At 47.1% G+C, this 22,747-nt stretch overlaps 1 protein-coding gene across 1 annotated transcript; it reads left to right on the forward strand.

Moving 5' to 3' along the window:
• Positions 1-1,220: 1,220 nt before the first annotated feature.
• Positions 1,221-20,103, forward strand: LOC146752770 (obscurin-like protein 1). The gene is made up of 3 exons (XM_085531275.1): positions 1,221-1,251; positions 19,495-19,770; positions 19,976-20,103. Exons 1-3 carry the CDS (start codon positions 1,221-1,223, stop codon positions 20,101-20,103), a joined length of 435 nt encoding a protein of 144 aa, XP_085387401.1.
• The last annotated feature ends 2,644 nt before the right edge of the window (positions 20,104-22,747 follow it).

Below are 22,747 nucleotides of genomic sequence, written 5' to 3' on the forward strand. Positions count from 1 at the left end.
GCCACAATGAGGTCTCCCCACAGCCTTCCATTCTCCAGGCTAAACAAGCCCAGATCCCTCCACCTTTCCTCATAGGAGAGCTGCTCCAGCCCTCTGATCATCACAGTGGCCCTCCTCTGGACCCCCCCCAACAGCTCCACATCCTTCCCAGGCCTGGACACAGTGCTGCAAATAGGGCCTCACAAGAGCTGAGCAGGAGGGGACAATCACCTCCCTCTCCTGCTGGCCTCCCTTTTTTCAGTGCAGCCCACATGGATCTATCTTTTCCATACGGTTATTCCCATCTGTGTACATATATATACCACACCTACACCCCCACAATCTGCTACAACTCCATAGAATTTTCAAGGTTGGAAAAGACCTGGATGATCTTATGATCTTATGATCTCAGATCTTATGATCTGGATGATCTTATGATCATCCAGTCCAACCATCACCAATACTTCCCAGTTAAATCACATCCCTCAACACAACACCCAAACTTTTAGTGAACTTCCCAGGGTTGGTGACTCTACATGAGAGAAAAGGGCACTCAGATAAGGGATTCTGCATTTGCTATTAGCAGAGGTGGGATGAGACCGAGCACTGCCCCAGCTCCTGGGATAACGCAGAAGGGCTGAGACCTTCCAGCTGCTTCCACCCAGGGTCACACAGCAAAGCCGACCCTGCAGGAGTCTGCATCATTCTTTGCATGGCATTGCTAAGAGGAAGATCCCCCCCCTACCCTTGGCTCTACACTCCAGCTGCTGTCTGCCATCTGTAAAGCCACCACAGCTCTCCTACTGGAGTTCCCATCTGCACAGTGACAGCTTGGTTTCTTCTTACTGTCAAAGCAGCCACAGCCTCAGTGCTTCTCAAATCTCCCCTTTTCAGCTGATTTCCTCTTTCTAGTGGCTGGGCAATTCCTCCCTCTCACAGTCATCCCTCTGCCCCACTCTGTGCCCACAGACCCACAGAGGGCACACAGAGCCAGCCCTGTCCCAGCTGCTGCTGCTTCACATCTGACAGTCTCAGGAGCTGAGATCCAGGCCGAGACAGCAATGCCCAGACATGGTTTGTAGGACGTTTGTGATAGGAAATAGGGAGGTTTGTGATTAAACCTGCCCCCTAAGGAGGAAGGCAATGCTGCCTGCAGCCCCAGCAGGCATTACAAATCATCCCCATTTACAGGAGGGTTTTAAATAATACAATTCAGGAACTACAACTGCACAAATTCCAGCATGCCCTGCAATAACTTTGGGAATGGACAAGGTTCTACCACCTGTGCAATGCCATAGAAATAACAACCATCCACCTGTAAACCTCCATCCTCTCCCCTGCTGCACAAAGGGAAGCTCAACAGCAGTGCACAAATGTCCCAGCAATGTCTGAGCACTGCTCTGTGCATCCCAACCTGCTCATCCCATCCACTCCTGGCTGGGCAGCAGGATTGGGGTGGCACACTGCAATGGGCACAGAGGAACATGGAAACCCCACACATGTGAGGAAGGGGCTGGCTGTGCTCCACACTCACGTTATCAGACGTGATTTGCCCTTCTGTGGGGAGCCTCTGCTCTTTCCCGGCTCATCCTCCAGCGTCTGGGACTCCAGGATCTCATTCAGGCTGTTGTTGGCTGCGGGGCAGCTCCATGAAGAGCCGCCCCTCCACCGACCGGCACACAACAGCCGCTCCCGCGCACTGCGGCTCAGCCAATCGGAGCCGGCGGAGCTGCCGCTGCCCGATGGGACCCCCCCCCCCACATATTGACCCCCCAGACGAGGAAGAGGAGGAGGAGAGCGACGAGGAGCTGCCGCAGGAGCTGACGTTGGGACTGGGGGGCAACGCGGGGGGGGGGACGGCAGTGCGGGGTGGGGGAGGCGGTGAGGCAGCATTACCCCCGGACCCCGTGGACCCCCCCCCCCAGCCAAAGTGCTGCTCCCCGACCCCCGCGGGCTCTTTGTGCAGCCGCTGCCCTCCAGTTAAAGACCACGCCCCAATTTGTGACCCCCCCCCCCCATATTGCGCTTTGCCCCCCCCCTCACCCAACCCCGCAACCCCCCCCCTCCCCACATCGCCCCCCTCCCCCCCCCGGTAGGGGTTATGTGGGGGTGTGGGGGGGGGTGTTGACGATGTGCCTTAAGCCGCGCCGGGGTCGTGTGACAAACCCCCCCCCCTTCCCATAAAGAAGAATGGGGCGCTGTGGGGGGGGGGGGCTCAGCTGTGGGGATAAAGGGGAGGGTTAATGGGGCGGGGGGGGCGGCGCTATAGGGAACGCAACTGATCTAAGCCCCCCCCCCACATTAACACCCCATTGTGTGTGGGGGGTTGGGGGTGGGGCACCCAATAACCCCCCCCAGTGCCAAACAGCCCCAACCCCCCCCTCAAAGCCGCTGCCTTACGCTGTGCCCCCCCCCCATGAATGCCCCCCCATCGATACAGCCCCCCCCATCCCATCTATAGTTGAGAGCTGTGCTTTTTATAACCCCCCCTTATAGAGCCCCCCCCCCCCAAAGTTGTGCACGTTGTGCTGCCCCCCATGAGCCCCTGACCCCCCCCCCTTAAAAGATGGGGTGGGGGGTGTGGTCTCGGACCCCCCCTCCTTTAAACGATGGGGTGGTGGGGGGGGATTGTCACTGCCCCCCCCCACCAAAATGGACACCCCCCTTTTAAAGGATGGGGTGGGGATGGGGGGGGGGGGGGGGTGAAGGTGGTCTCGCCCCCCCCCCTTTAAAACGAACCCCCCACCCCTTTAAAGGATGGGTGGGGGTCGGTTACAGGCCCCCCCCGGTGCTGTGTGTGTATGTGCCCCCCCCGTTTTGCTCCCCCCCGTGGCACAGTGCACTGGGAAAGGATCTCTGTGTGGAGATTGCTTCTACTAGAGGTAGTTCTATAAGACTGTTATATAGAGCTGTGCAGGGCCTGTAAAGGGAGTTGAGGGGGATTCTAGTGGGCATATGGGGCTGTGGTGGGCCATAGGAGGACTAGGGGCTCTAGGGGGCTCTGAGGGTGTGTAGGGGTTGTGGATCAGGTTGGATCTTAGGAAGGTGTTTTTCCCCCAGAGGGTAGTGACGCACTGGAACAGGTTGCCCAAGGAGGCTGTGGATGCCCCATCCCTGCAGGCATTCAAGGCCAGGCTGGATGTGGCTCTGGGCAGCCTGGTCTGGTGGATGGCGTCCCTGCACATAGCAGGGGGTTGGAACTGGATGATCTTTGGGATCCTTTTCAACCCAGGCCATTCTATGACTGTACAGTTCCGTACTGGAACAAATATAATATGCTAACTATGTAAAAGATGGAGTCAGACCTGTGTGATTTGTCCACACCAGGAGGTGATTAGAAAACAATTTGTAAGCTACAAAGCTGCTTGCTGGAAAGGAAAAGAAAATAAAACTACAAGAAACAGGGAAATCATTTCTTCCTGAAAATAGGAAGAATAATGGACCTGCCATGAAATTTGGGTGAAGCTGCCTGATTTTATGAAGCTATTCCCATTATTTTCTTGGTGCTGTGTTTCCCAAATGAGTGGTTTCTGGCACTGCTGCAGCACCAGTCTGCATGTGAACATCAACTCTATTCACCATCTGGGAAGATTAGGACTTCCCTTCTCCCACCAGCACCACTGAATTACAGTTACTCAGTGGTTAAACAAAGGAATCCTTAAAGAAGGGTTTACAGCTGTCGTGTTATCTGAAGTGCTTGCAGCATTCTGATGCTATTAAGCTCTATGTATTAACAAGTTCAAAAAGAAAAGGTAGGCATCTGATTGTTGTGACAGTTTCTAAGTGATTTGGAAAGCTGTACCACCCAACCACTCCTTCTGTTTGATGGAGGTTACAAAGCTCAGTTTAATTTCTGACTGCTGTTTAAATCCTGAAGCTGGAGCTGGTTCCTGGAGCAGAAAAAGCTCGGAAGCTGTCCCTCCTACAAGCAGGCACCTCTGAGCAAAATATGACATCTCAGTTTCTGATGGTAAGGTCAGGAGATCTGATTCCAGTGTCTCGCTTTCGGCTTCATGCTGTGTTAGTGGGACCTTTGGCATCTAGCACTGACCAACAGCAACTGACAGGCTGGTAACAGTGCACCCCAAAGCAGTTATGTGTCTCTTTATGTTATGAGGGAAAATTGTATCGCATTGAGATTTCCTGTTTTTACTCTTTGAGATCTAACTAGCTGCTGGAAGAATCCTGTACGCCATGTTCACACCATTTTCTATGAGCTGGATGAGTCTGTTGTTGGCATTTTAATACCATTGACCAGGCAGGCAATATGTATGGAGTATTTGGCTCTCTCTACAGTCATGAATATTTGAGTATCTTCAACATGTGGCTCATTGCTTCCATTTCAGGCTGCCCAGAGAAGCTGTGGGTGCCTGTCCTTGGTGTTGAAGGCGAGGTTGGATGGGTGATGGGCAGCCTGAGCTGGTTAGTAGGCTGGCAGGGTGTTTAGAACTGAATGATCTTGAAGGTTTCTTCCAACCCAAGCCCTCCCATGATCCTATGATTCTGTGATTTCATTCAGGTTTATTAAGATTAGATGAGTTCTCCTGAATGTGCTGTTCTCCATATGATTATAATTGGAGTCTAGATGGGTGACTGAAACCAGACACCAAACTTTCTGATGGCCAAAATGAAATGAAATCAATCCTTTACTGTGTCAGTAGTCTGTAACTAGAGCCCATCAAGTAATTCCCAGCCTCCTGCCTGTATCAGTGGCTGCACACAGTGAAAAAGTCTGATGGGATTTTAACCTCTAAAATGTTCCAAAGCAACCAGAGGGTGAATATATTCACTATGCCAATACCTGCAGGAATAAGCTTGTCAGGTATGTCCTCAGGTAGCACAGTAGTTAATGGTGGAACTCAGTAGGTCATGCTGAAAGTTGAGTCTGCTGATCTTGAAGGTCTTTTCCAGCCTACATGACCTTCTGCTAATATTTCTGTATTTATTTCTGTTCAGCTCCCAGAAAACCTCCCACCCAGCCCCCAACTGACCCCGTGGTGAAAAATAAAACAGAAACCTCAGTGATGCTGGCATGGTCCCCTCCGAAGATGCACCGCCCCATTCCAATCGATGGCTATATTGTGGAACCCAATAAACTAACTGGCTTCACGTGGGTGAGGTGCCACGAGTCTCATGTCCCCGTCCCAGAGTTCACGGTGAGCAATCTGTCTGAAGAGGCTGATGATCAGTTCCGAGTGTCTGCAGTCAATGCGCATGGACAGAGCCCGTCTCTGGAATTCCCAGGGAGCATGCACCTTGGTAAGCACAAAAACCCCAATGGAAATGGGTCAGTGTGTGCTGAGCAGCTGTGTTGGTTCCCTAAAGATGCTTCCTTTGAGTTTAAGGATAGTAGTGCATTAACACACCAAAGGCTTTCCTTTATTCCTAGTTCTCCTATCTCATATCAACCTCCAGCTACCACTAAAGTCATACGAGTTATGTTTCTGTGACAGAGACATGAATATCCTTATCTTTTGATATCTCACATGTGCAAGAGGCAGAACTTTCTGTAACAGATCTTAAGCACAGAAGTGCTTCTTCCTGCATTCATGCAAAGGGAGAAGTAGAAATGTACCTATGATTTAATCTTCCATCTTTAAATGAGATACCAGACTTGCATCTAAAGAGCATTAAGACATTCATGTTCTTCCTCAGACCCAGTCCTGGCTGTGAAATCCCCCCTAACAACTGGTGCAGCTGTACCTGGAGGGGATGCCATGTTTACTATTGACCTTACAACAACGTGTTGCGGCACTTGGTACCTCAGTGGTAAAGTCTTACAGGAAAGTGAGACCTGGATCATCAAGAGAACCCAAACTACTCACAGCCTAATCATAAAGAACGTCACCAAGAACGATGATGGAGCAGAAGTGAAATTTGTTGCCAAAAATGTTGATGTCAGCACCAAGATGGGAGTGAGAGGTATTTGCTTTGATCCTTCTCCTTTCCTCTTACAGTCAAGGCATAGTTGCTGTGATCTGATGATTAGAACTGGGGCTGCAGGCATTCACTGACTGTACCAAATATCTGAAATTGCATCCCATGGACTGACGTGAGTCCTGGTAATGACCTAAACATGATAGCACTGAGTGTAGGGTAAGCCAATCTACCCAGCTGCTTGGTATCTGAACCAGATTGCTTCATGCCAGCTGATGAATGTCTGCAGTTCACAGCTACTGGCCAGTGCATTCACTCAGCAGGTTTACCACTGCATCACCATAGGGCAGTACTTTCAGCTCCAGGTTCAGACAGCCTTTCTGATCGCACTGGAATAGTTTAGAAGTAGGGGAGCAATCATTCCAATAATATCTCTATCAATCAGCTTTGCATGACAAAATAGAACAAATAAACATTCATTATGGGAGGACCTGTTTGTCATTGGGTGGTAACCTCCGCAGAGGCATGTTTAGAGCATTATTAATCAGTAGAAGCAGATGTTTGGTTGATTTTTACTTAGTAAATCTGGCAAGAAGATCAAATGAAACATCTTGAATTGCTCAGCACTGACACAATGATGAGTGCAGGAACAGAAGGTGATACTTTTTCAGAGATCTTGCAGCAAATATTGACCACGTTAGCCTGATATAAATTGAAATAACGCGGCCTTTGCTCCTGACAGGTGCTGCAGTGAGATTTACCAAGAAGAGCAAAGATGTAGAAAAGATCTGTGCTCGGCTGCGTGAGGAAGCCAAACTGCAGGCTGAGCTTTCAGACACAGGTGCTACTGTGGAGTGGATGAAGGATGGGAAAGAGCTCAAGGCCAGTGAAAAATATGAACTGCAAATTGTGGGGAAGAAACACACCCTGAAAATTCACAGCGTCTCTATGGATGATGCTGCAAGTTATCAGTGCATCTGTGAGGAGGATAAAATGCTCTATCAGCTTTCAGTGAAAGGTATGTGACAGTCTGGGCTGTGCTCCTCCTGCCCAGGGCCAGCAGACTGCATTCACCTGACTCCCCGACAGTCCAGCTGTTGTCAGACAGCATCTGGGTTGTTTTCAGTGGCTGTTTTGACTTGAACTGGCCAATCTGCTTTGTAGAGCCATTTGATTTCTGTGTTCTGTGCTGTGATTCGTCCCTAAGATATAGTGGAAATCAAGGGAAAGAGAGGAAAAAGAGCATCCCAGCCTTCCTGCTCTTCTCTCAGGGTGGCCACGAGAGATGATGTCAACAGCTCTTTTTGTAGCAGTGATCCCAAATGTAGAAGAGACCTGTGAAGAGTCACAGGGATGTTTACTTAGCTGTCATTCCATGGTGGGCTTTTTCTGACACAGATGGAGAGAGAAACTTAACTTTCCCACGCAGGTCTCTGTTTTGCTGCAGGGTGTAGGTCTGATCTCTGAGATCCACACGCTGGGCCTTGATTGCAATAAATGAATCACACAGAATCACAGAATCACAGAATGACCCGGGTTGGAAGGGACCTCAAGGATCATGTAGTTTCAACCCCCCTGCCTAGCAGGGCCACCAAACATACACATTTACTAGATCAGGTTGCCCAGGGCCCCGTCCAACCTGGCCTTGAACACCTCCAAGGACGGGGCATCCACAGCCTCCCTGGGCAGCCTGTTCCAGGGCCTAACCACTCTCCTAGTGAAGAACTTCCCCCTAACATCCAACCTAAATCTTCCCTCTTTTAACTTAAAACCATTTCCCCTAGTCCTGCTATTGTCAGCCCTTTCGAAGAGTTTACTCCCCTCCTGGGAGTAAGTTCCCTTCAGGTACTGAAAGGCTGCAATGAGGTCACCCCGCAACCTTCTCTTCTCCAGGCTGAACAAACCCAACTCCCTCAGCCTGTCCTCATAGGGGAGGTGCTCCAGCCCCCTGATCATCTTCGTGGCCCTCCTCTGGACCCTTTCCAAAATCTCCATGTCTTTAGGGTGTATTTCAGCAGGAAGCACTACTGGTAATAAGACCTTTGGAGCAAATCCTGGTAGGGCCACGCTCAGCTGGTCCAGTCTGGAGGCTGTTCCTCCTTACTGCAGTATCTGCAGTGAAAACCAGCACCTGCTTTTGTGTGGCTGGGCTCACATCCAGCAGTGGTGAGGGGACTACAATGATAAGATACAGTTGCTGAAAAAATGAATGAAATTTGACTGCATGATAGGATGGAGTTAAATGTATTGACAGGATCTCAGGCATCCCAGTGTCCATCAGCTGGCTCTCGAGCTCCTAAGAGACAGGTGTTCTGTAGAACGTTGTTGAATTTGTATTATACATGCGTGTTCTTGGAACTTCAGAACAAATGTATGCATAATCCAGACTTTGATTTTAGCAGCTCTGACTGTGCTGTCTCAACAGACCCAACTCAGCTGTGTGCGCTGTTTTGAAATGATATGTTAACAAGAAGTTGGAAAACAAACTCCATTACCTGGAGTAAAATAGGACCGTGGCCTTAGGCTTAAACCTTTGGCTAAGACAGTGGTGAGATTTTGAATCTTTGAAGTCAATTATTCCACTGTATGTTAACAGGGGCAAGTTTCATCATCTAACTTTTGCGCTCCAATTAATTTCCATAAAGGAATTCTGTTTTTCTTTTCAGTCCTAAGTGATATCTCCATCTTTTAGGCTCGATTTGTTTGCCAGGGGGTTACAATGCAGTAATAGAACACCCTCCATTGATTTCCTTCTAGTTTGCTTGTTCCAATTCTTTCCTCAGTTTTCCTATTCTAGACATTTTCTGGAAGCCTTGGGCTTCTTCCTTTGGCTCTGTCCCCTGTACAGTGTATGTCCTTCAACTTCTGGAGATAAGGTAATCTGGTACATGGTTTATAAAAGCTGCCAATTTGCCGGCTTCTGAATTAGAATCTAGCAATTAGAACTAGGATTAAAGGTGTACGTTTGGTCTTATGATAAATGAATGCCTCATGGTCACCAATGTCCCTGCAGTTCTTTACCATCATACATATTTTGAGTGTCCATATTTTGTTTCAGCACTGGCAGACTTCATAAACAAAGAGACAACTGGAGGAGTTATCAGGGCCGTTGCTGGAAAACAAGCCGAATTTGTTTCTGAGACCTCTGAAGCCAATGTCATGGTGAAGTGGTACAAAAATGGCAAAGAAATCACGACCAGTAAGAAATTCACAATGGAAGATAAAGGGAAACTGCATAAGCTTGTGGCTTCAGCTGTAACGAAAGAAGACGAGGGAACATACATCTGCAAAATTGGAGATGACACTCTGATTTTTGATTGGAATGTCTCAGGTAAGTTTGTGAGGCAAACATAGGATCACAATCCATGTAAAGCACTTCAGACTTAATTCATTTGATTTGTCCAACACTGTGGGTTTCCAGTATTTAGGACAAAGATTGCATAGCTCTATTGAAGCAATTCTGACCTTACTGTTGTCCCTATGCAAATCCACAGTATGAGCAAATAATGTAACTGTGTTGTGATGAATTCAAGACAGCCTTAGCTCCAGCTGGGGCTGGAGTCACGACTTGAGCCCTGACATCTGGGCTTCATTCATCTAGTTCATGTATTGCCTCAGCACTTACATTATCTTTAAACCTATGACTGAAATGGTCCTAAGTTATTAGCATGGGAATCCTGTCTCCTCTTTGGACAAATTAAACTCCACATTTGGAGAGTTGAGTGTCTCCTGCTGTACCCAAAGGATGTTGTGATCTCTGAGGTGTCTCCCTGAGGTGCTGTAAGCACAGCCATTAGCTCATAGTGCAAGTAAAGCACTGTCAGGTCAAGCCTGGAGGAGTAATGCTTGTCACTGACATGTTCCTGTTCAGGGTGGAGCTGGAGGGTAAAATAACACAAGAAATTGTCATTGAAATTCAATATCTGTGAAATTCAGCTGGTTGCATTCACAGAACCTGGCGTTAAGATCTGTTTTCTGGTTTCTATCTTGATCCTATTTTCCATAACCCAGTCCTCATTTATGAACTGAAGCTCTACTGAAAGCCTTTCGCTGTGTATGCTCATGCTGCAGTGCAGCGCTTGTGACCTTTAACAGCACATTCACGTTCCTCTGATCACAGGATCCTTAAGGTTGATTAAGACCCTCTAGTCTGACTCCTCACCCATCACCACCATGATGCTCACCATCAGCTAGCTAAAAACTCAGCAGAGATGATAGATGAAGCACAACACTGGATTTGGGGTGGCTAGAGATTCCTAAGATACTGAAGGATTGCTTGCAGGTGGTATTGGCTCAGTTATTCACCCTGCATCCCACCTGCTGTTCTGTTTGGTTGAGAATCATGCATTCTGCAATTTCACTTTGTAATTCAAAGACCCTGGCTTTACCTGTTGACAAACTGATCTAAAACAAGCCAAGAAGACTCCGTTGGAACTGGTTGATGCAGAACAAAGGCATCCCCAAAGGACAAGTTGCACTGTTTGATGAACATTATTGGATGAGAGCTAAGCTAAGATTTAAAAAGTTCTGGGGCTGTCTCTGAGCATCAAATACAGAGGAAGCCTGCATGATTCCCTGAGAATGGATACCTCCTACTTTGGTGTAGGGTTAAGGGAACACTAGCAGTAACTCCTATCACAAAATGTCACATGGCTCAGACAAAAAAGCCATCAAGAGGGCTTAATTAGGAGCACCAAATGGTCACAAGATGGTTTAGGGCAGGGAAGTAATCTATCTATGTGATATTGGATGGTGCTATTAGTTCTTCACAGCTTGACTCTAGAGGGACTGTTCTTCTTTGGTCACCTAGTTTTAAAAGAATAGATGTCTCCTGTCTATTACAATTTTTAACGAATTATTTGATCACTGATGCCATAAATGTGCCTGGCATAGCAATTGGCCTTGGTATATTCAGTGAATGAAAGCAACAGCTGTTGCTCTAAGAAATGCAAGACTAAGCTAGGTCTGCCTGTAGCTGACAGCCATCAGCTTGCTCCTCAGGCAGGTTTTGTCTGGATGGAATGAAGGGCATGAAATACTGATGTGCTCATCAAATGCTGCTTGTTAGCTTAGAGACAAGGTGTTGAATAGGTTTGTTCATGTATTGCAAACACGTTACTTAGCTGCCTTCATTTTAGCTTCAGAAGAACATGTGCAGAATACAGAATTGATTAAAAGAAATAAGAACCGTCTGCATAGAACTTACTCTTTCCTTACACAGGAGAATCAAGCACACATTTGTATGTGAGTACCTCCAGAGGTGAAACTCGATCACCCAAATGTAATGAGCAGAGACATTACAATCAGTTCTAACTGTATCTTCATGCTGTGCCGAATAAGCCTGAGTCAGGATGTAAACCACTTCCTCTTTTTTTCTTCAGATGAAGCCATTAATTTTGTCAACAAGCCCAAAACAACTCCAGAAATATCAGTCAGTCCTTCTGAAGACCTGGAGCTGGTGTGTGAGGTGTCAGCTGCAAGCGGAGCTGTCGTATGGAAGAAAGATCAAACAGAGGTGAAGCAGGACCAGAGGACAACCATCATCTCCCAGGGGACGCACCGCAAGCTCATGGTCAAAAATGTGACCCTGAAAGACCAAGGGAGCTACAGCTGTGAAACAAAAGATGACAAAGCAACATTCCAAGTTGTCATGGTTTTGTAATTTTGGACAGTATCAGTATTCCACATCATAACATCATGTAAAGTATGGATACTTCTATTGAATGTGCAGTCCACAGAAGAAGACTACATATCCCAGAGAACAACAGGGTTAATGATAAGTCACGGGACCAGGACGCTGTATAATCTCGTTCCCAGGCTGGAGTGCCCTCCTTCTTCTCTTGAACTTCTCGGAGGGTGGGAAGCGTTCCAGCCGTGTCGCCTAGAGTTCACAGTAGGCCTCTCGGTTTTCGGGGACTCTCTCTCTCTGTTTCGTTCAATTTGTTAGCCTCAATTATATTATATTGTGTTATCTTGTATTTCGGTATCATATTTAGTAAAATAAGTTTTTCCTCCTTAGATTGTCGCTGTTTTATCCCACTCCCTTTTTCCCCCTTGTCACGGGTTACTTAGATTTACCTATGGCCGTGACAGGGGAAGCCACCCCGTGGGCCCCCCTCCCGGGGCCCGGAAAGGAGGGGGAAAAAGGGAGTGGGATAAAACAGCGACAATCTAAGGAGGAAAAACTTATTTTACTAAATATGATGCCGAAATACAAGATAACACAATATAATATAATTGAGGCTAACAAATTGAACGAAACAGAGAGAGAGAGTCCCCGAAAACCGAGAGGCCTACTGTGAGCTCTAGGCGACACGGCTGGAACGCTTCCCACTCTCCGAGAAGTTCGAGAGAAGAAGGAGGGCACTCCAGCCTGGGAACGAGATTATACAGCGTCCTGGTCCCGTGACTTATCATTAACCCTGTTGTTCTCTGGGATATGTAGTCTTCTTCTGTGGACTGCACATTCAATAGAAGTATCCATACTTTACATGATGTTATGATGTGGAATACTGATACTGATAGCAAAATTACAAAACCATGACATTCCACCCCTTATTCTACATTATTACATCATGGTAAAAATATATATACATATATATACACGTATGTAAAATTATGATAGCTAAACAGTAGAATTACATGTAACATAACTAAATGTACAACTATAATACTATAATAACTAAAATACACTACACATGCAAACATATATACATATAAATACATAAAATTATTGACTGCACTCCCTCAGCATCAAATTCCCTTGTGGTACACACTGAACATCCCCATCCTTCTGCATTACCCACCAAGTGCACCCAGGTCCCTGGGCAAAGACAGTTCCACGGATAGGTTTGCCCTTTCCAGAAGCTGGAAGGACCCAAACAGCTTTTCCCAACATGTTCTTTACATGTACAACAGGGACCTTATCTCCTTCTACAGTGTGTAGGGGGCTAGATTGACTAGGACCATCACGATTGACAGATCCTCTAGTATTCACCAACCAAGTGGCTTCTGCTAGATTCTTCTCCCAGTGCTTAAATGTTCCGCCACCCATTGCTTTCAACATAGTTTTCAACAACCCATTATATCGTTCAATTTTACCAGAAGCTGGTGCATGGTAGGGAATATGATAAATCCACTCAATGCCATGATCTTTGGCCCAAGTATTTATAAGGGAATTTTTAAAATGTGTCCCATTATCAGATTCAATTCTTTCTGGGGTGCCATGTCGCCACAGGACTTGTTTCTCAAGACCTAATATGGTGTTTCGAGCAGTTGCATGGGGTACTGCGTATGTTTCAAGCCACCCAGTGGTTGCCTCTACCATGGTGAGTACATAACACTTACCACTGCGAGATCGTGGCAAGGTGATATAATCAACCTGCCACGCCTCCCCATATTTATACTTTTGCCACCGCCCTTCCTCCCAGAGAGGTTTCATCCTTTTGGCTTGTTTAATTATGGCACATGTTTCACAATCATGAATAATCTGCGCAATAGCGTCCATGGTTAAGTCCACCCCTCGGTCTCTGGCCCACTTATATGTCGCGTCTCTTCCTTGATGACCTGAGGTCTCATGAGCCCATCGAGCTAGAAATAATTCACCCTTATTCTGCCAGTCCAAGTCAATTTGAGCCACTTCAATTTTGGCAGCTTTATCTACCTGATGGTTGTTTTGTTGTTCTTCAGTAGCCCGACTTTTGGGCACATGTGCATCCACATGACGCACCTTTACAACCATATTCTTTGTTCGGGCAGCAATGTCCTTCCATAATTCAGCGGCCCAAACAGATTTACCCTTCCGTTGCCAGTTATTTTGTTCCCACCGCTGTAACCACCCCCATAAGGCATTTGCCACCATCCATGAGTCAGTATAAAGATACAGCATTGGCCACCTCTCCCGTTCAGCAACATCTAAGGCCAGCTGGACAGCTTTTACCTCTGCAAACTGACTTGATTCTCCCTTACCTTCGGTGGCCTCTGCAACCTGTCGTGTGGGGCTCCACACAGCAGCTTTCCATTTGCGATGCTTCCCTACAATGCGACATGATCCGTCTGTGAATAGGGCATATTTCTTTTCATTTTCTGGTAATTCGTTGTATGGTGGGGCCTCTTTAGCACGTGATACCTCTTCTGCTGGTGATGTTCCAAACCTTTTATCTTCAGGCCAGTCCATGATTACCTCTAGGATTCCTGGACGATTGAGGTTTCCCATTCGCGCTCGCTGTGTAATCAGCGTAATCCACTTGCTCCAGGTGACATCGGTAGCATGATGAGTGGAGGGAACCTGTCCTTTGAACATCCAGTTCAGCACTGGCAGTCGAGGTGCCAAAAGGAGCTGTGTTTCAGTCCCGACTACTTCGGAAGCAGCCCGAACCCCCTCATACGCGGCTAAGATCTCCTTCTCAGTTGGAGTGTAGCACTCTTCAGACCCCTTATATGATCGACTCCAGAATCCCAGGGGTCGGCCTCGGGTCTCTCCTGAGGCTCTTTGCCACAAACTCCAAGTGGGGCCTTTCTCTCCAGCAGCAGTATAGAGGATGTTCTTTACATCCTGTCCAGTCCGTACTGGCCCCAGTGCTACAGCTCGGGCTATCTCTTGTTTAATCTGTTCAAAAGCCTGCTGCTGCTCAGGGCCCCATGCAAAATCGTTCTTCTTCCGCGTCACCTGATAAAGGGGGCTTACAATGAGGCTGTAGTTTGGAATGTGCATCCTCCAAAAGCCTACTGCACCCAGGAAAGATTGTGTCTCTTTCTTGCTAGTTGGTGGAGACATGGCAGTGATTTTGTCGATCACATCTGTTGGGATGTGACGACGTCCATCCTGCCACTTTATACCTAAGAACTGAATTTCCTGGGCAGGTCCTTTTACTTTGCTTCGCTTAATAGCAAAGCCGGCTTGTAGAAGAATTTGGATGATCTGCTCTCCTTTTGTGAAAACCTCTTCTGCTGTATCACCCCACACAACAATGTCATCAATGTACTGCAGGTGTTCAGGAGCACCACCTTGTTCCAGTACAGTTTGGACCAACCCATGGCAAATGGTTGGGCTGTGTTTCCACCCCTGGGGCAAACGGTTCCAAGTATACTGAATGCCCCTCCAGGTGAAGGCAAACTGTGGCTTACATTCTGCAGCCAAAGGAATAGAGAAGAAGGCATTGGCAATGTCAATGGTGGCATACCATTTGGCTGCTTTTGACTCCAGCTCGTACTGGAGTTCCAACATGTCCGGCACAGCAGCGCTCAATGGGGGTGTGACCTCATTCAGGCCACGGTAGTCTACTGTCAGCCTCCATTCTCCACTGGCTTTACGCACTGGCCATATGGGACTGTTAAAAGGTGAGTGAGTTTTACTGATCACTCCCTGATTCTCCAACTGGCGAATCAAATCATGAATGGGGAGCAAGGAATCCCTGTTGGTGCGATACTGCCGTCTGTGCACTGTCTTTGTAGCAATCGGTACCTGCTGCTCTTTTACTCGTAGCAGCCCCACAACAGACGGGTCCTCTGACAGGCCAGGCAAAACAGACAGCTGCTTAATGTTGTCCATATCTACAGCAGCTATCCCAAAGGCCCATCGATACCCCTTAGGATCCTTGAAATGCCCCCTTCTGAGGTAATCAATACCCAGTATACATGGAGCCCCTGGGCCAGTCACAATAGGATGTTTTTGCCAGTCTTTGCCAGTGAGGCTTATTTCAGCCTCCAGCACAGTCAATTCTTGAGAGCCCCCAGTCACTCCAGAAATATGGATTGATTCTGTCCCTTCATGACTGGAGGGCATTAGGGTGCACTGTGCACCGGTATCCACCAGCGCCTTATATTCCTGTGGTTCTGATGTGCCAGGCCATCGAATCCACACAGTCCAATAAACTCTATTATCCCTTTCCCTCCCCTGACTGAGGGCAGGGCCCCTCTATTGGTTACCTGTGATGACTGGAGCAACTCCACTGGTGGTTGGTATGTCTAGTAGTTCTTTCACCCGTGCTCGTAGTGCAGAAGTGGGCTGATCATGCCACTTCCTCATGTCTTCTCCACGGTCACGTAGGTAGCGCCACATGGAAACACGCGGTGCAATCGTACTGTTGTTCTTTGCTCGAGCTGGGAAGCGTGTGCGTTTAACAGCTGAGACTTTTGATGATGCAGGTGAGGAGTAGGACTGGAATACTTTGATCAGATCCTTCATTAGACCTGGTGGCCCGTACGAGGATTGACCTTCATCAGTTGTTTCTGATACTATTACGGGATCATCATTATGATTAGTTGATGGAAACAATTTCTTGCACATTTCATCTACTCGGTTTTCTAGCCGTGAGATGGCAGAAACTGCGGCATGCAGTTGAGGGAGCTGCTGATCAGTGGTTTGAAGCATTATAATCAGCTCAACAACTCGGGGCCATCTGTCCACGAACCCTTTAGAACCTGTTACCAATGACTGTGCCATTCTCTCTGGTGCTGTACTTGTGATTTTCTGCCACATGTCAGGATCGGCCCTCACTCTCTCAGGGTCAAGTTCACTTGGATCAGGGCTGTACAACATTTTCGCCATGGCCAATTCCCTCAGGCGCTGAATACCTTTTTGGACGGTATTCCAACTATCAAATTTAGGCTTCAAAGCATCCTTATAGGGGTACCTTTCTCTCACGGCTTCTAACAGCCGCAACCAGAGAGTGGCAGCTCCATCCGAACATCTGCTAATCCCTCTGTCGATACCTGCATCTTGGGCAATGTTTCCTAGTTGGCGAGCTTCATTACCATCTAGAGACAAGCTGTTGGCCCCGTTGTCCCAGCAGCGAAGCAACCAAGCAAGGATACCTTCATCTTGACGCCGTGTGAACTCCTTTCTTGAGCCTTGGATTTCAGTCAGCTTCAGAGGTCGACAATAGGTGATTTCCTCCTCATCATCAGTCTCTTCTTCATGCCTCTTGGTTTTTGCCTTTGCTTTTTTCGGTACTGCTCCATGCCCGGCACCTGGGTCTTCTGCAGCCCCCCCCTGTGCTTCTCCTTCTTTTCGTTCTAGACGCGTGGACACCCGTTTCCATTTCTTGCCTTCCACAGGGGCAACTGATATTGCTACTGATGCCTCCTGTGACTGATCAGAATTAACTTGGGCTTGAATCTCAGATCGGAAACTCTCTCTCTCCAGAATAGTATGATACAAAGCACGGTATGCATAAGCCAAACCCCACATAAGGTTTACCTCCTTAGATCTCTGACCCAAATACTCACTTAATTTCTTAGGGTCCCTTAGGTGTTCAAGAGTGAAATCCCATGACACTGCGGGTCCCCATGCTTCTAAGACTTTTCCTAAACCTTTCCATATTCCCTGCCAGTCATCATTCTCTGGTTCTGGAGGAGACTTCCGCATAGAACGAATGCATAGGAACATATATGCATTCATTAATAGTGATAACATGGATGCAAGTATGAACCCTATCTCAGTTATTGAAAGGTGTGTGGAAATCTGAGAGTACAACCTAAATAAAAAGGGTTTTTTTAGCCTGTACAATGAATTAAACATGGTGGTGTTTGTAAAATTGCCTGTTCCATCTGGGATGCAAGTACTTGTAAGATTCGCAATTCCATCTGGGATGCAAGTGTTTGTAAGATTCACAATTCCATCTGGGATGTAGGTGCCAAAATTCTGACCATACCACATCTCATAAAAGTACCTGGCAGGTGTCTCCATCAGTATCCACCTTATTAGGCTATATACCTGCACAATTCCACAACACCAAATTATGGTGTTAATAGTTGACCAATACTTTAAGAAGATCATAATTGCTTTCAATCCCTTAAACAGAGCAACTGGGATGAAGAGTGGATTCATAGCTGGCAGGCTCTGTAAAAGTCAGAGCTAGCTAGCTTTGCTCTAAGGGAGAAAGAAATCCCTTTGTTTTCTACACAAAAGTTAGATAGCAGTGCTGAGAATGTACAGCAGCCCTTAATGTTGACAATTTGTCTGGTATTTCAAGGTCACGTTCTCAGTGAGCAGCTACGAAAAGATAACACTCCCGTAACGAAGCTCTTTAAGAGTAAAGAGAGAGTTGTTCTAAAAGCTAAAAAGCTCTATGCCCGCATTCTCCACCAAAAAATCTGTCACGGGTTACTTAGATTTACCTATGCCCGTGACAGGGGAAGCCACCCCGTGGGCCCCCCTCCCGGGGCCCGGAAAGGAGGGGGAAAAAGGGAGTGGGATAAAACAGCGACAATCTAAGGAGGAAAAACTTATTTTACTAAATATGATGCCGAAATACAAGATAACACAATATAATATAATTGAGGCTAACAAATTGAACGAAACAGAGAGAGAGAGTCCCCGAAAACCGAGAGGCCTACTGTGAGCTCTAGGCGACACGGCTGGAACGCTTCCCACTCTCCGAGAAGTTCGAGAGAAGAAGGAGGGCACTCCAGCCTGGGAACGAGATTATACAGCGTCCTGGTCCCGTGACTTATCATTAACCCTGTTGTTCTCTGGGATATGTAGTCTTCTTCTGTGGACTGCACATTCAATAGAAGTATCCATACTTTACATGATGTTATGATGTGGAATACTGATACTGATAGCAAAATTACAAAACCATGACACCCCTCCTTTCCGGGCCCCGGGAGGGGGGCCCACGGGGTGGCTTCCCCTGTCACGGGCATAGGTAAATCTAAGTAACCCGTGACACAAGTGAAAGTCAGAGGTGAGAAAATGCTTGGAATCCCAGAGATAAAGGAACACTTCATTTTGTGTGTCTTGCATTTGGAGGATCAACTGACAGCCTCTCTGGTGCAAAACATTTTGGCTATAGGACTTTCTTTGTCATCTAGTGTCATAGCAACACTTTTCTACATGTGCTTTTCCATCCAGGAATGAATTACTGCAACAAACCATAGGCAAGGAGGGTAACTTGTGCAGCTCTTGTAGTCAGCTGGTGTCTGCAGGGTTACAGTGCAAGAGCACACCAGGCATGCAAGGAGTGAGAAAAGGGGAGGTGTTTGAAGAGATCTGGTTACAAAATTTGAATGACACAATTAGGTGGAAAATGCCACTAATCAGACTCATAAATGGCCTGGGTTGCAAAGGCCCACGGTGCTCATCCAGTTCCAACCCCCTTCTTCCTATGTGCAGGGTTGCGGAGCAGCAGCCCAGGCTGCCCAGAACCACATCCAGCCTGGCCTTGAATGCCTGCAGGGATGGAGCATCCACAGTCTCCTTGGGCAACCTGTTCTAGAGGGCCGTTCCCTTCTGATCTACTGGAAATGTAGAGAGACATGAGAAGAAAAAAAGAGAAGGGAGGAGGTTCAGCAGTGCATGCAGGTGTTCTAAATCTCCTGTCCAGATCTGCTATCAGACTGTGAAATGTTTAGCTTTGTGATATGATATGAAATGAAATGATATGATATGATATGATATGATATGATATGATGATATGATATGATATGATATGATATGATATGATATGATATGATATGATATGATATGATATGCCTATAATTTCCCAAGGCAAAATAGAGGGGAAAGTATTTTCCTGTCTTAATGAGGCATCACAGTGCTCCCTGTGAAGGGCAAGTATAGTGAAAACGGGGAAGTAGAGATAGCTCTGCAGCAGACTACAGCAAAACGGTGTGACTGTTGTGATGTCCCTGCAGAGAAAGAAGACCTGTTTACAAACAAGGACAAGGTACAAAAGGAGGTGAAGGCTGCACCAACAGAAAATGCCACGCTGAGCTGCGAGGTGGCCCAGGAGAAGACAGAGGTGAAGTGGTACAAGGAGGGGAAACTGATCACCTCGAGCAAGAAGTTCAAGGTGGAGTCAGAGGGCAAACAGCGTTGGCTGGTGGTGAGCCAGGTGGAGAAGAAAGATGCAGGGGAGTACAGCTGCGAGGCTGCTGGCCAGAAACTCACCTTCAAGATTCATGTAACTGGTAGGAAACACATTTTGGTTGATATTCTTTGATTATTCCATAGTCTGGCTGTGGAAACGTCTGTGTGAACGTGTCCTCTTGATTCTGACATGAAATTGTTTTGGGGAGGATGAAAAGAAATGCTTACAAATGTGCAGCTAAGATGATTGTTTGTTTTTAATGATGTTTCATCCAGCTCTTCCCCTATGACTACTTGTATCATCAGCTGTCCATGGATGTCCAACTGTGATTTGTACAATGTGCAACACTGCTCTACCAGTTGATATTTCAACAGTGGTAGTTACAGATCTCTACTGTGGCTGCACTGAGAAGGTTTGGTTGTTGGTGTCCTAAGAACTTTTAGTCAGAGGCATTGCACTTGCCTTTGGTTTGTTGAATCCCACGTTGACGACCATTCGTTCCATGTTCTGTAAATGTAATAACCAGTCATGAATCCATTGATACCTTTCTAATTGTACGTTTCTCATTAGTCTGAGAGTTTAGCATGGAGGCAGATCTCTCACTCCAGCTGCAGTAGAGATTGCTCTGGTGTCAGTATATTTTGCACAAGATCCGGTAAATTTTAACTTAGACTCCAGATAGCCATGGGCACATCAGCTGCATTCTGAGTGACCATTAGTGAGCTGGCTGATGATGAGGGTTTGTCTTCTGTTTTATTTGTAGCTGCACTCTGCTGGTTTTTGCTCGTAAGTCAGCTTGTTCTCTGTTAACTTTACAGTTCTTGTCTTGTATTCTGAGCTGATCAGGACAGGGAATCTGTTTTCTCCTCTTCTTTCCTATGGCAGTGAACACATTGGAGCTTAATCCTGGTCAAGGTTTGGCATTTGGTCAGCTATGTGGAGGAGCAACTGTACTGGGAGTCTACTGCCTTTCTGCTCACACAGACCTTGTGTCCTTGCAGGGCATAGCTTGCGTTCTGTTCCCTTGTAAAGGTTGCAGTCTTTGCTCTCTCCATCTTGGGGCATTCTGCTCCTTCAGTCCCTGGTGTGCAATACATCTCTGCTCCTGTAGTAGACAGTTTTGCTGCTGCCTGTGGTGTAGACTCTTAAACCATCAGCTCTTACTATTCCCACACCACGTGGATGTGATTCTGGGGCCTTTGGATCTGTTCCGTGAGTTGTGTAGCTCATGCTTTTGGCTCAGGAAATTGGCAGTTTCAGCAAAGAGTGGATTACAGAAAGGGTAGATTTGGGAGGTATCTGTCAGAGAAAATGAAATATGAACAATGACAGAAAGACTATGGCAACAGCTGGAATCTACCAAGTTAATCCTCAGCAGCCAAAGCCAGCCCATGTCTTATTGCAGAGGTGTAGGGAAAAAACCCAGAAATGTAGTGCTTTTACACTTGAATTTTGCTAGCTGAGGGCTATTATTAGCTGTTTGCCTCAGAAACCAAAGGTTTTCTGTTCTCTTTCAGACCGGATGACCTCATGGCTGCACAGGGTAATGTAATACCTCCTCCTCTGCCATACGTGGAGAGTGCTTGCCTAGCTACTGTTGCTGTATTTCTCATGTGTACCTTTGTAACATGATGTGCAAGTCCAGCCCTCACTGCAAAATGATGTGGTGTGAAAGTCAGGAGGGATTATGAGTACTCTTGGAGTGGTTGGCTCTTTCACTACAGAAATCCTCATCTTACTAGCTTCTCCCAAAGTGCAATGGCTTCCTGAGTCTTAATTTCTCCTCTTACCATTGCACTCAGAAAGCTTTTCAGGGTTCCACTACCCCAGGGTTCCACTGGTAGCACAGAACAATCCCATTTTAAAGACCTCTTGAATGTTCGGCACTCAGTGTTGAGCATTATGGGATGCAGATTAGACCTTCTTGCTTAAAAGAAACAAGTGCTGCACACCTTGGAAACCTATAGAAAACTAGAGTAAAAAGGGCTGATTCTGCCATCTCATTATCTCAGTATTTGTGGTGCACGCTGAAATCCTTATTTGAAGTGGGCCAAAGCTCCATTGCATTTGTGAGAAGTTTTGCATCACCTGGTTGGTCTAGGCCATGTTTGTTGTCTTGCTAATAAGCAACCCTTCTGATCTTCATCAAATCATTGTGGTTGGAAAAGACCACAAAGATCCCCACATCCAGCCTCAACCCATTCCACCATGCACACTGCCCACGTCCCTCAGTGCCACATCTCCATGGTTATTGAACACTTCCAGGGATGGTGACCCCACCACCTCCCTGCAAAGCTGTGCCACCACATCACCATTCCTCTTCAGAAGAAGTTTTTCTTAACATCCAACTTGAACCTCCCCTGAAAATCATCAGTCAAAACAGGGGCTGTTGAAGATGGGCGGAGAGAATGATGCTTCTACAGTCAATACAAGCAGGGAGGTCAAATGTAGAGTGTATCAACTGCATTCTTGCATTGGCTTGCTGCCCTGCTCCCTCGCCTTCAGTGGACTGCAGTGCTGGTGGTAGAGCTGTGGTGTGAATCCTGGGATTGCACGTACTGCAACGGTCAGCAGCACAGGAACTTGAGCTGAACTTACCCTCCTGGGCAGCTGCTGCCACTCAGAATTCAGACAGCATGCAGAGGAGAAAGTCATGAAGGAAGGGAAAGGGATGGCAGCAGAAGGCTTCACAGAGTGACAGCGGGGAGGAAGGAGATAGGGGACAGGTCCTGGAAGGGTTTGCCATGACTGCTGGGGAGCAGGAGCCTTCCCGGTCACCTGAGCTGGGTATGCCTGAATATGCTTGCATGAATGATCTGAATGAGTGGTCTTCCATGTCTCCACTGCAAATAAAAGGCAATGTCAATCCCCCTCACACCTGCTAGTCCTGCATTCATGCTTGGAGCCTCTGTCTTGGTATCAACATCAGGACCCTGGGATCTTTCCTGGGACCCAAACAAGCATAGGAAGCTTATTCAAAATTGCTCTGCTGTTAGAAGCTGGCTAGCACTAGAGAAGTCCATGATGTAAGTACTTCAGAAATATTCTGCACTTCTACAGCCTTTTGTAGGGCAAAC

This window comes from Coturnix japonica, unplaced genomic scaffold (genome assembly GCF_054131305.1).
Source record: "Coturnix japonica strain WE unplaced genomic scaffold, WE-NBRP24 Scf041, whole genome shotgun sequence".
NCBI lineage: Eukaryota > Metazoa > Chordata > Aves > Galliformes > Phasianidae > Coturnix > Coturnix japonica.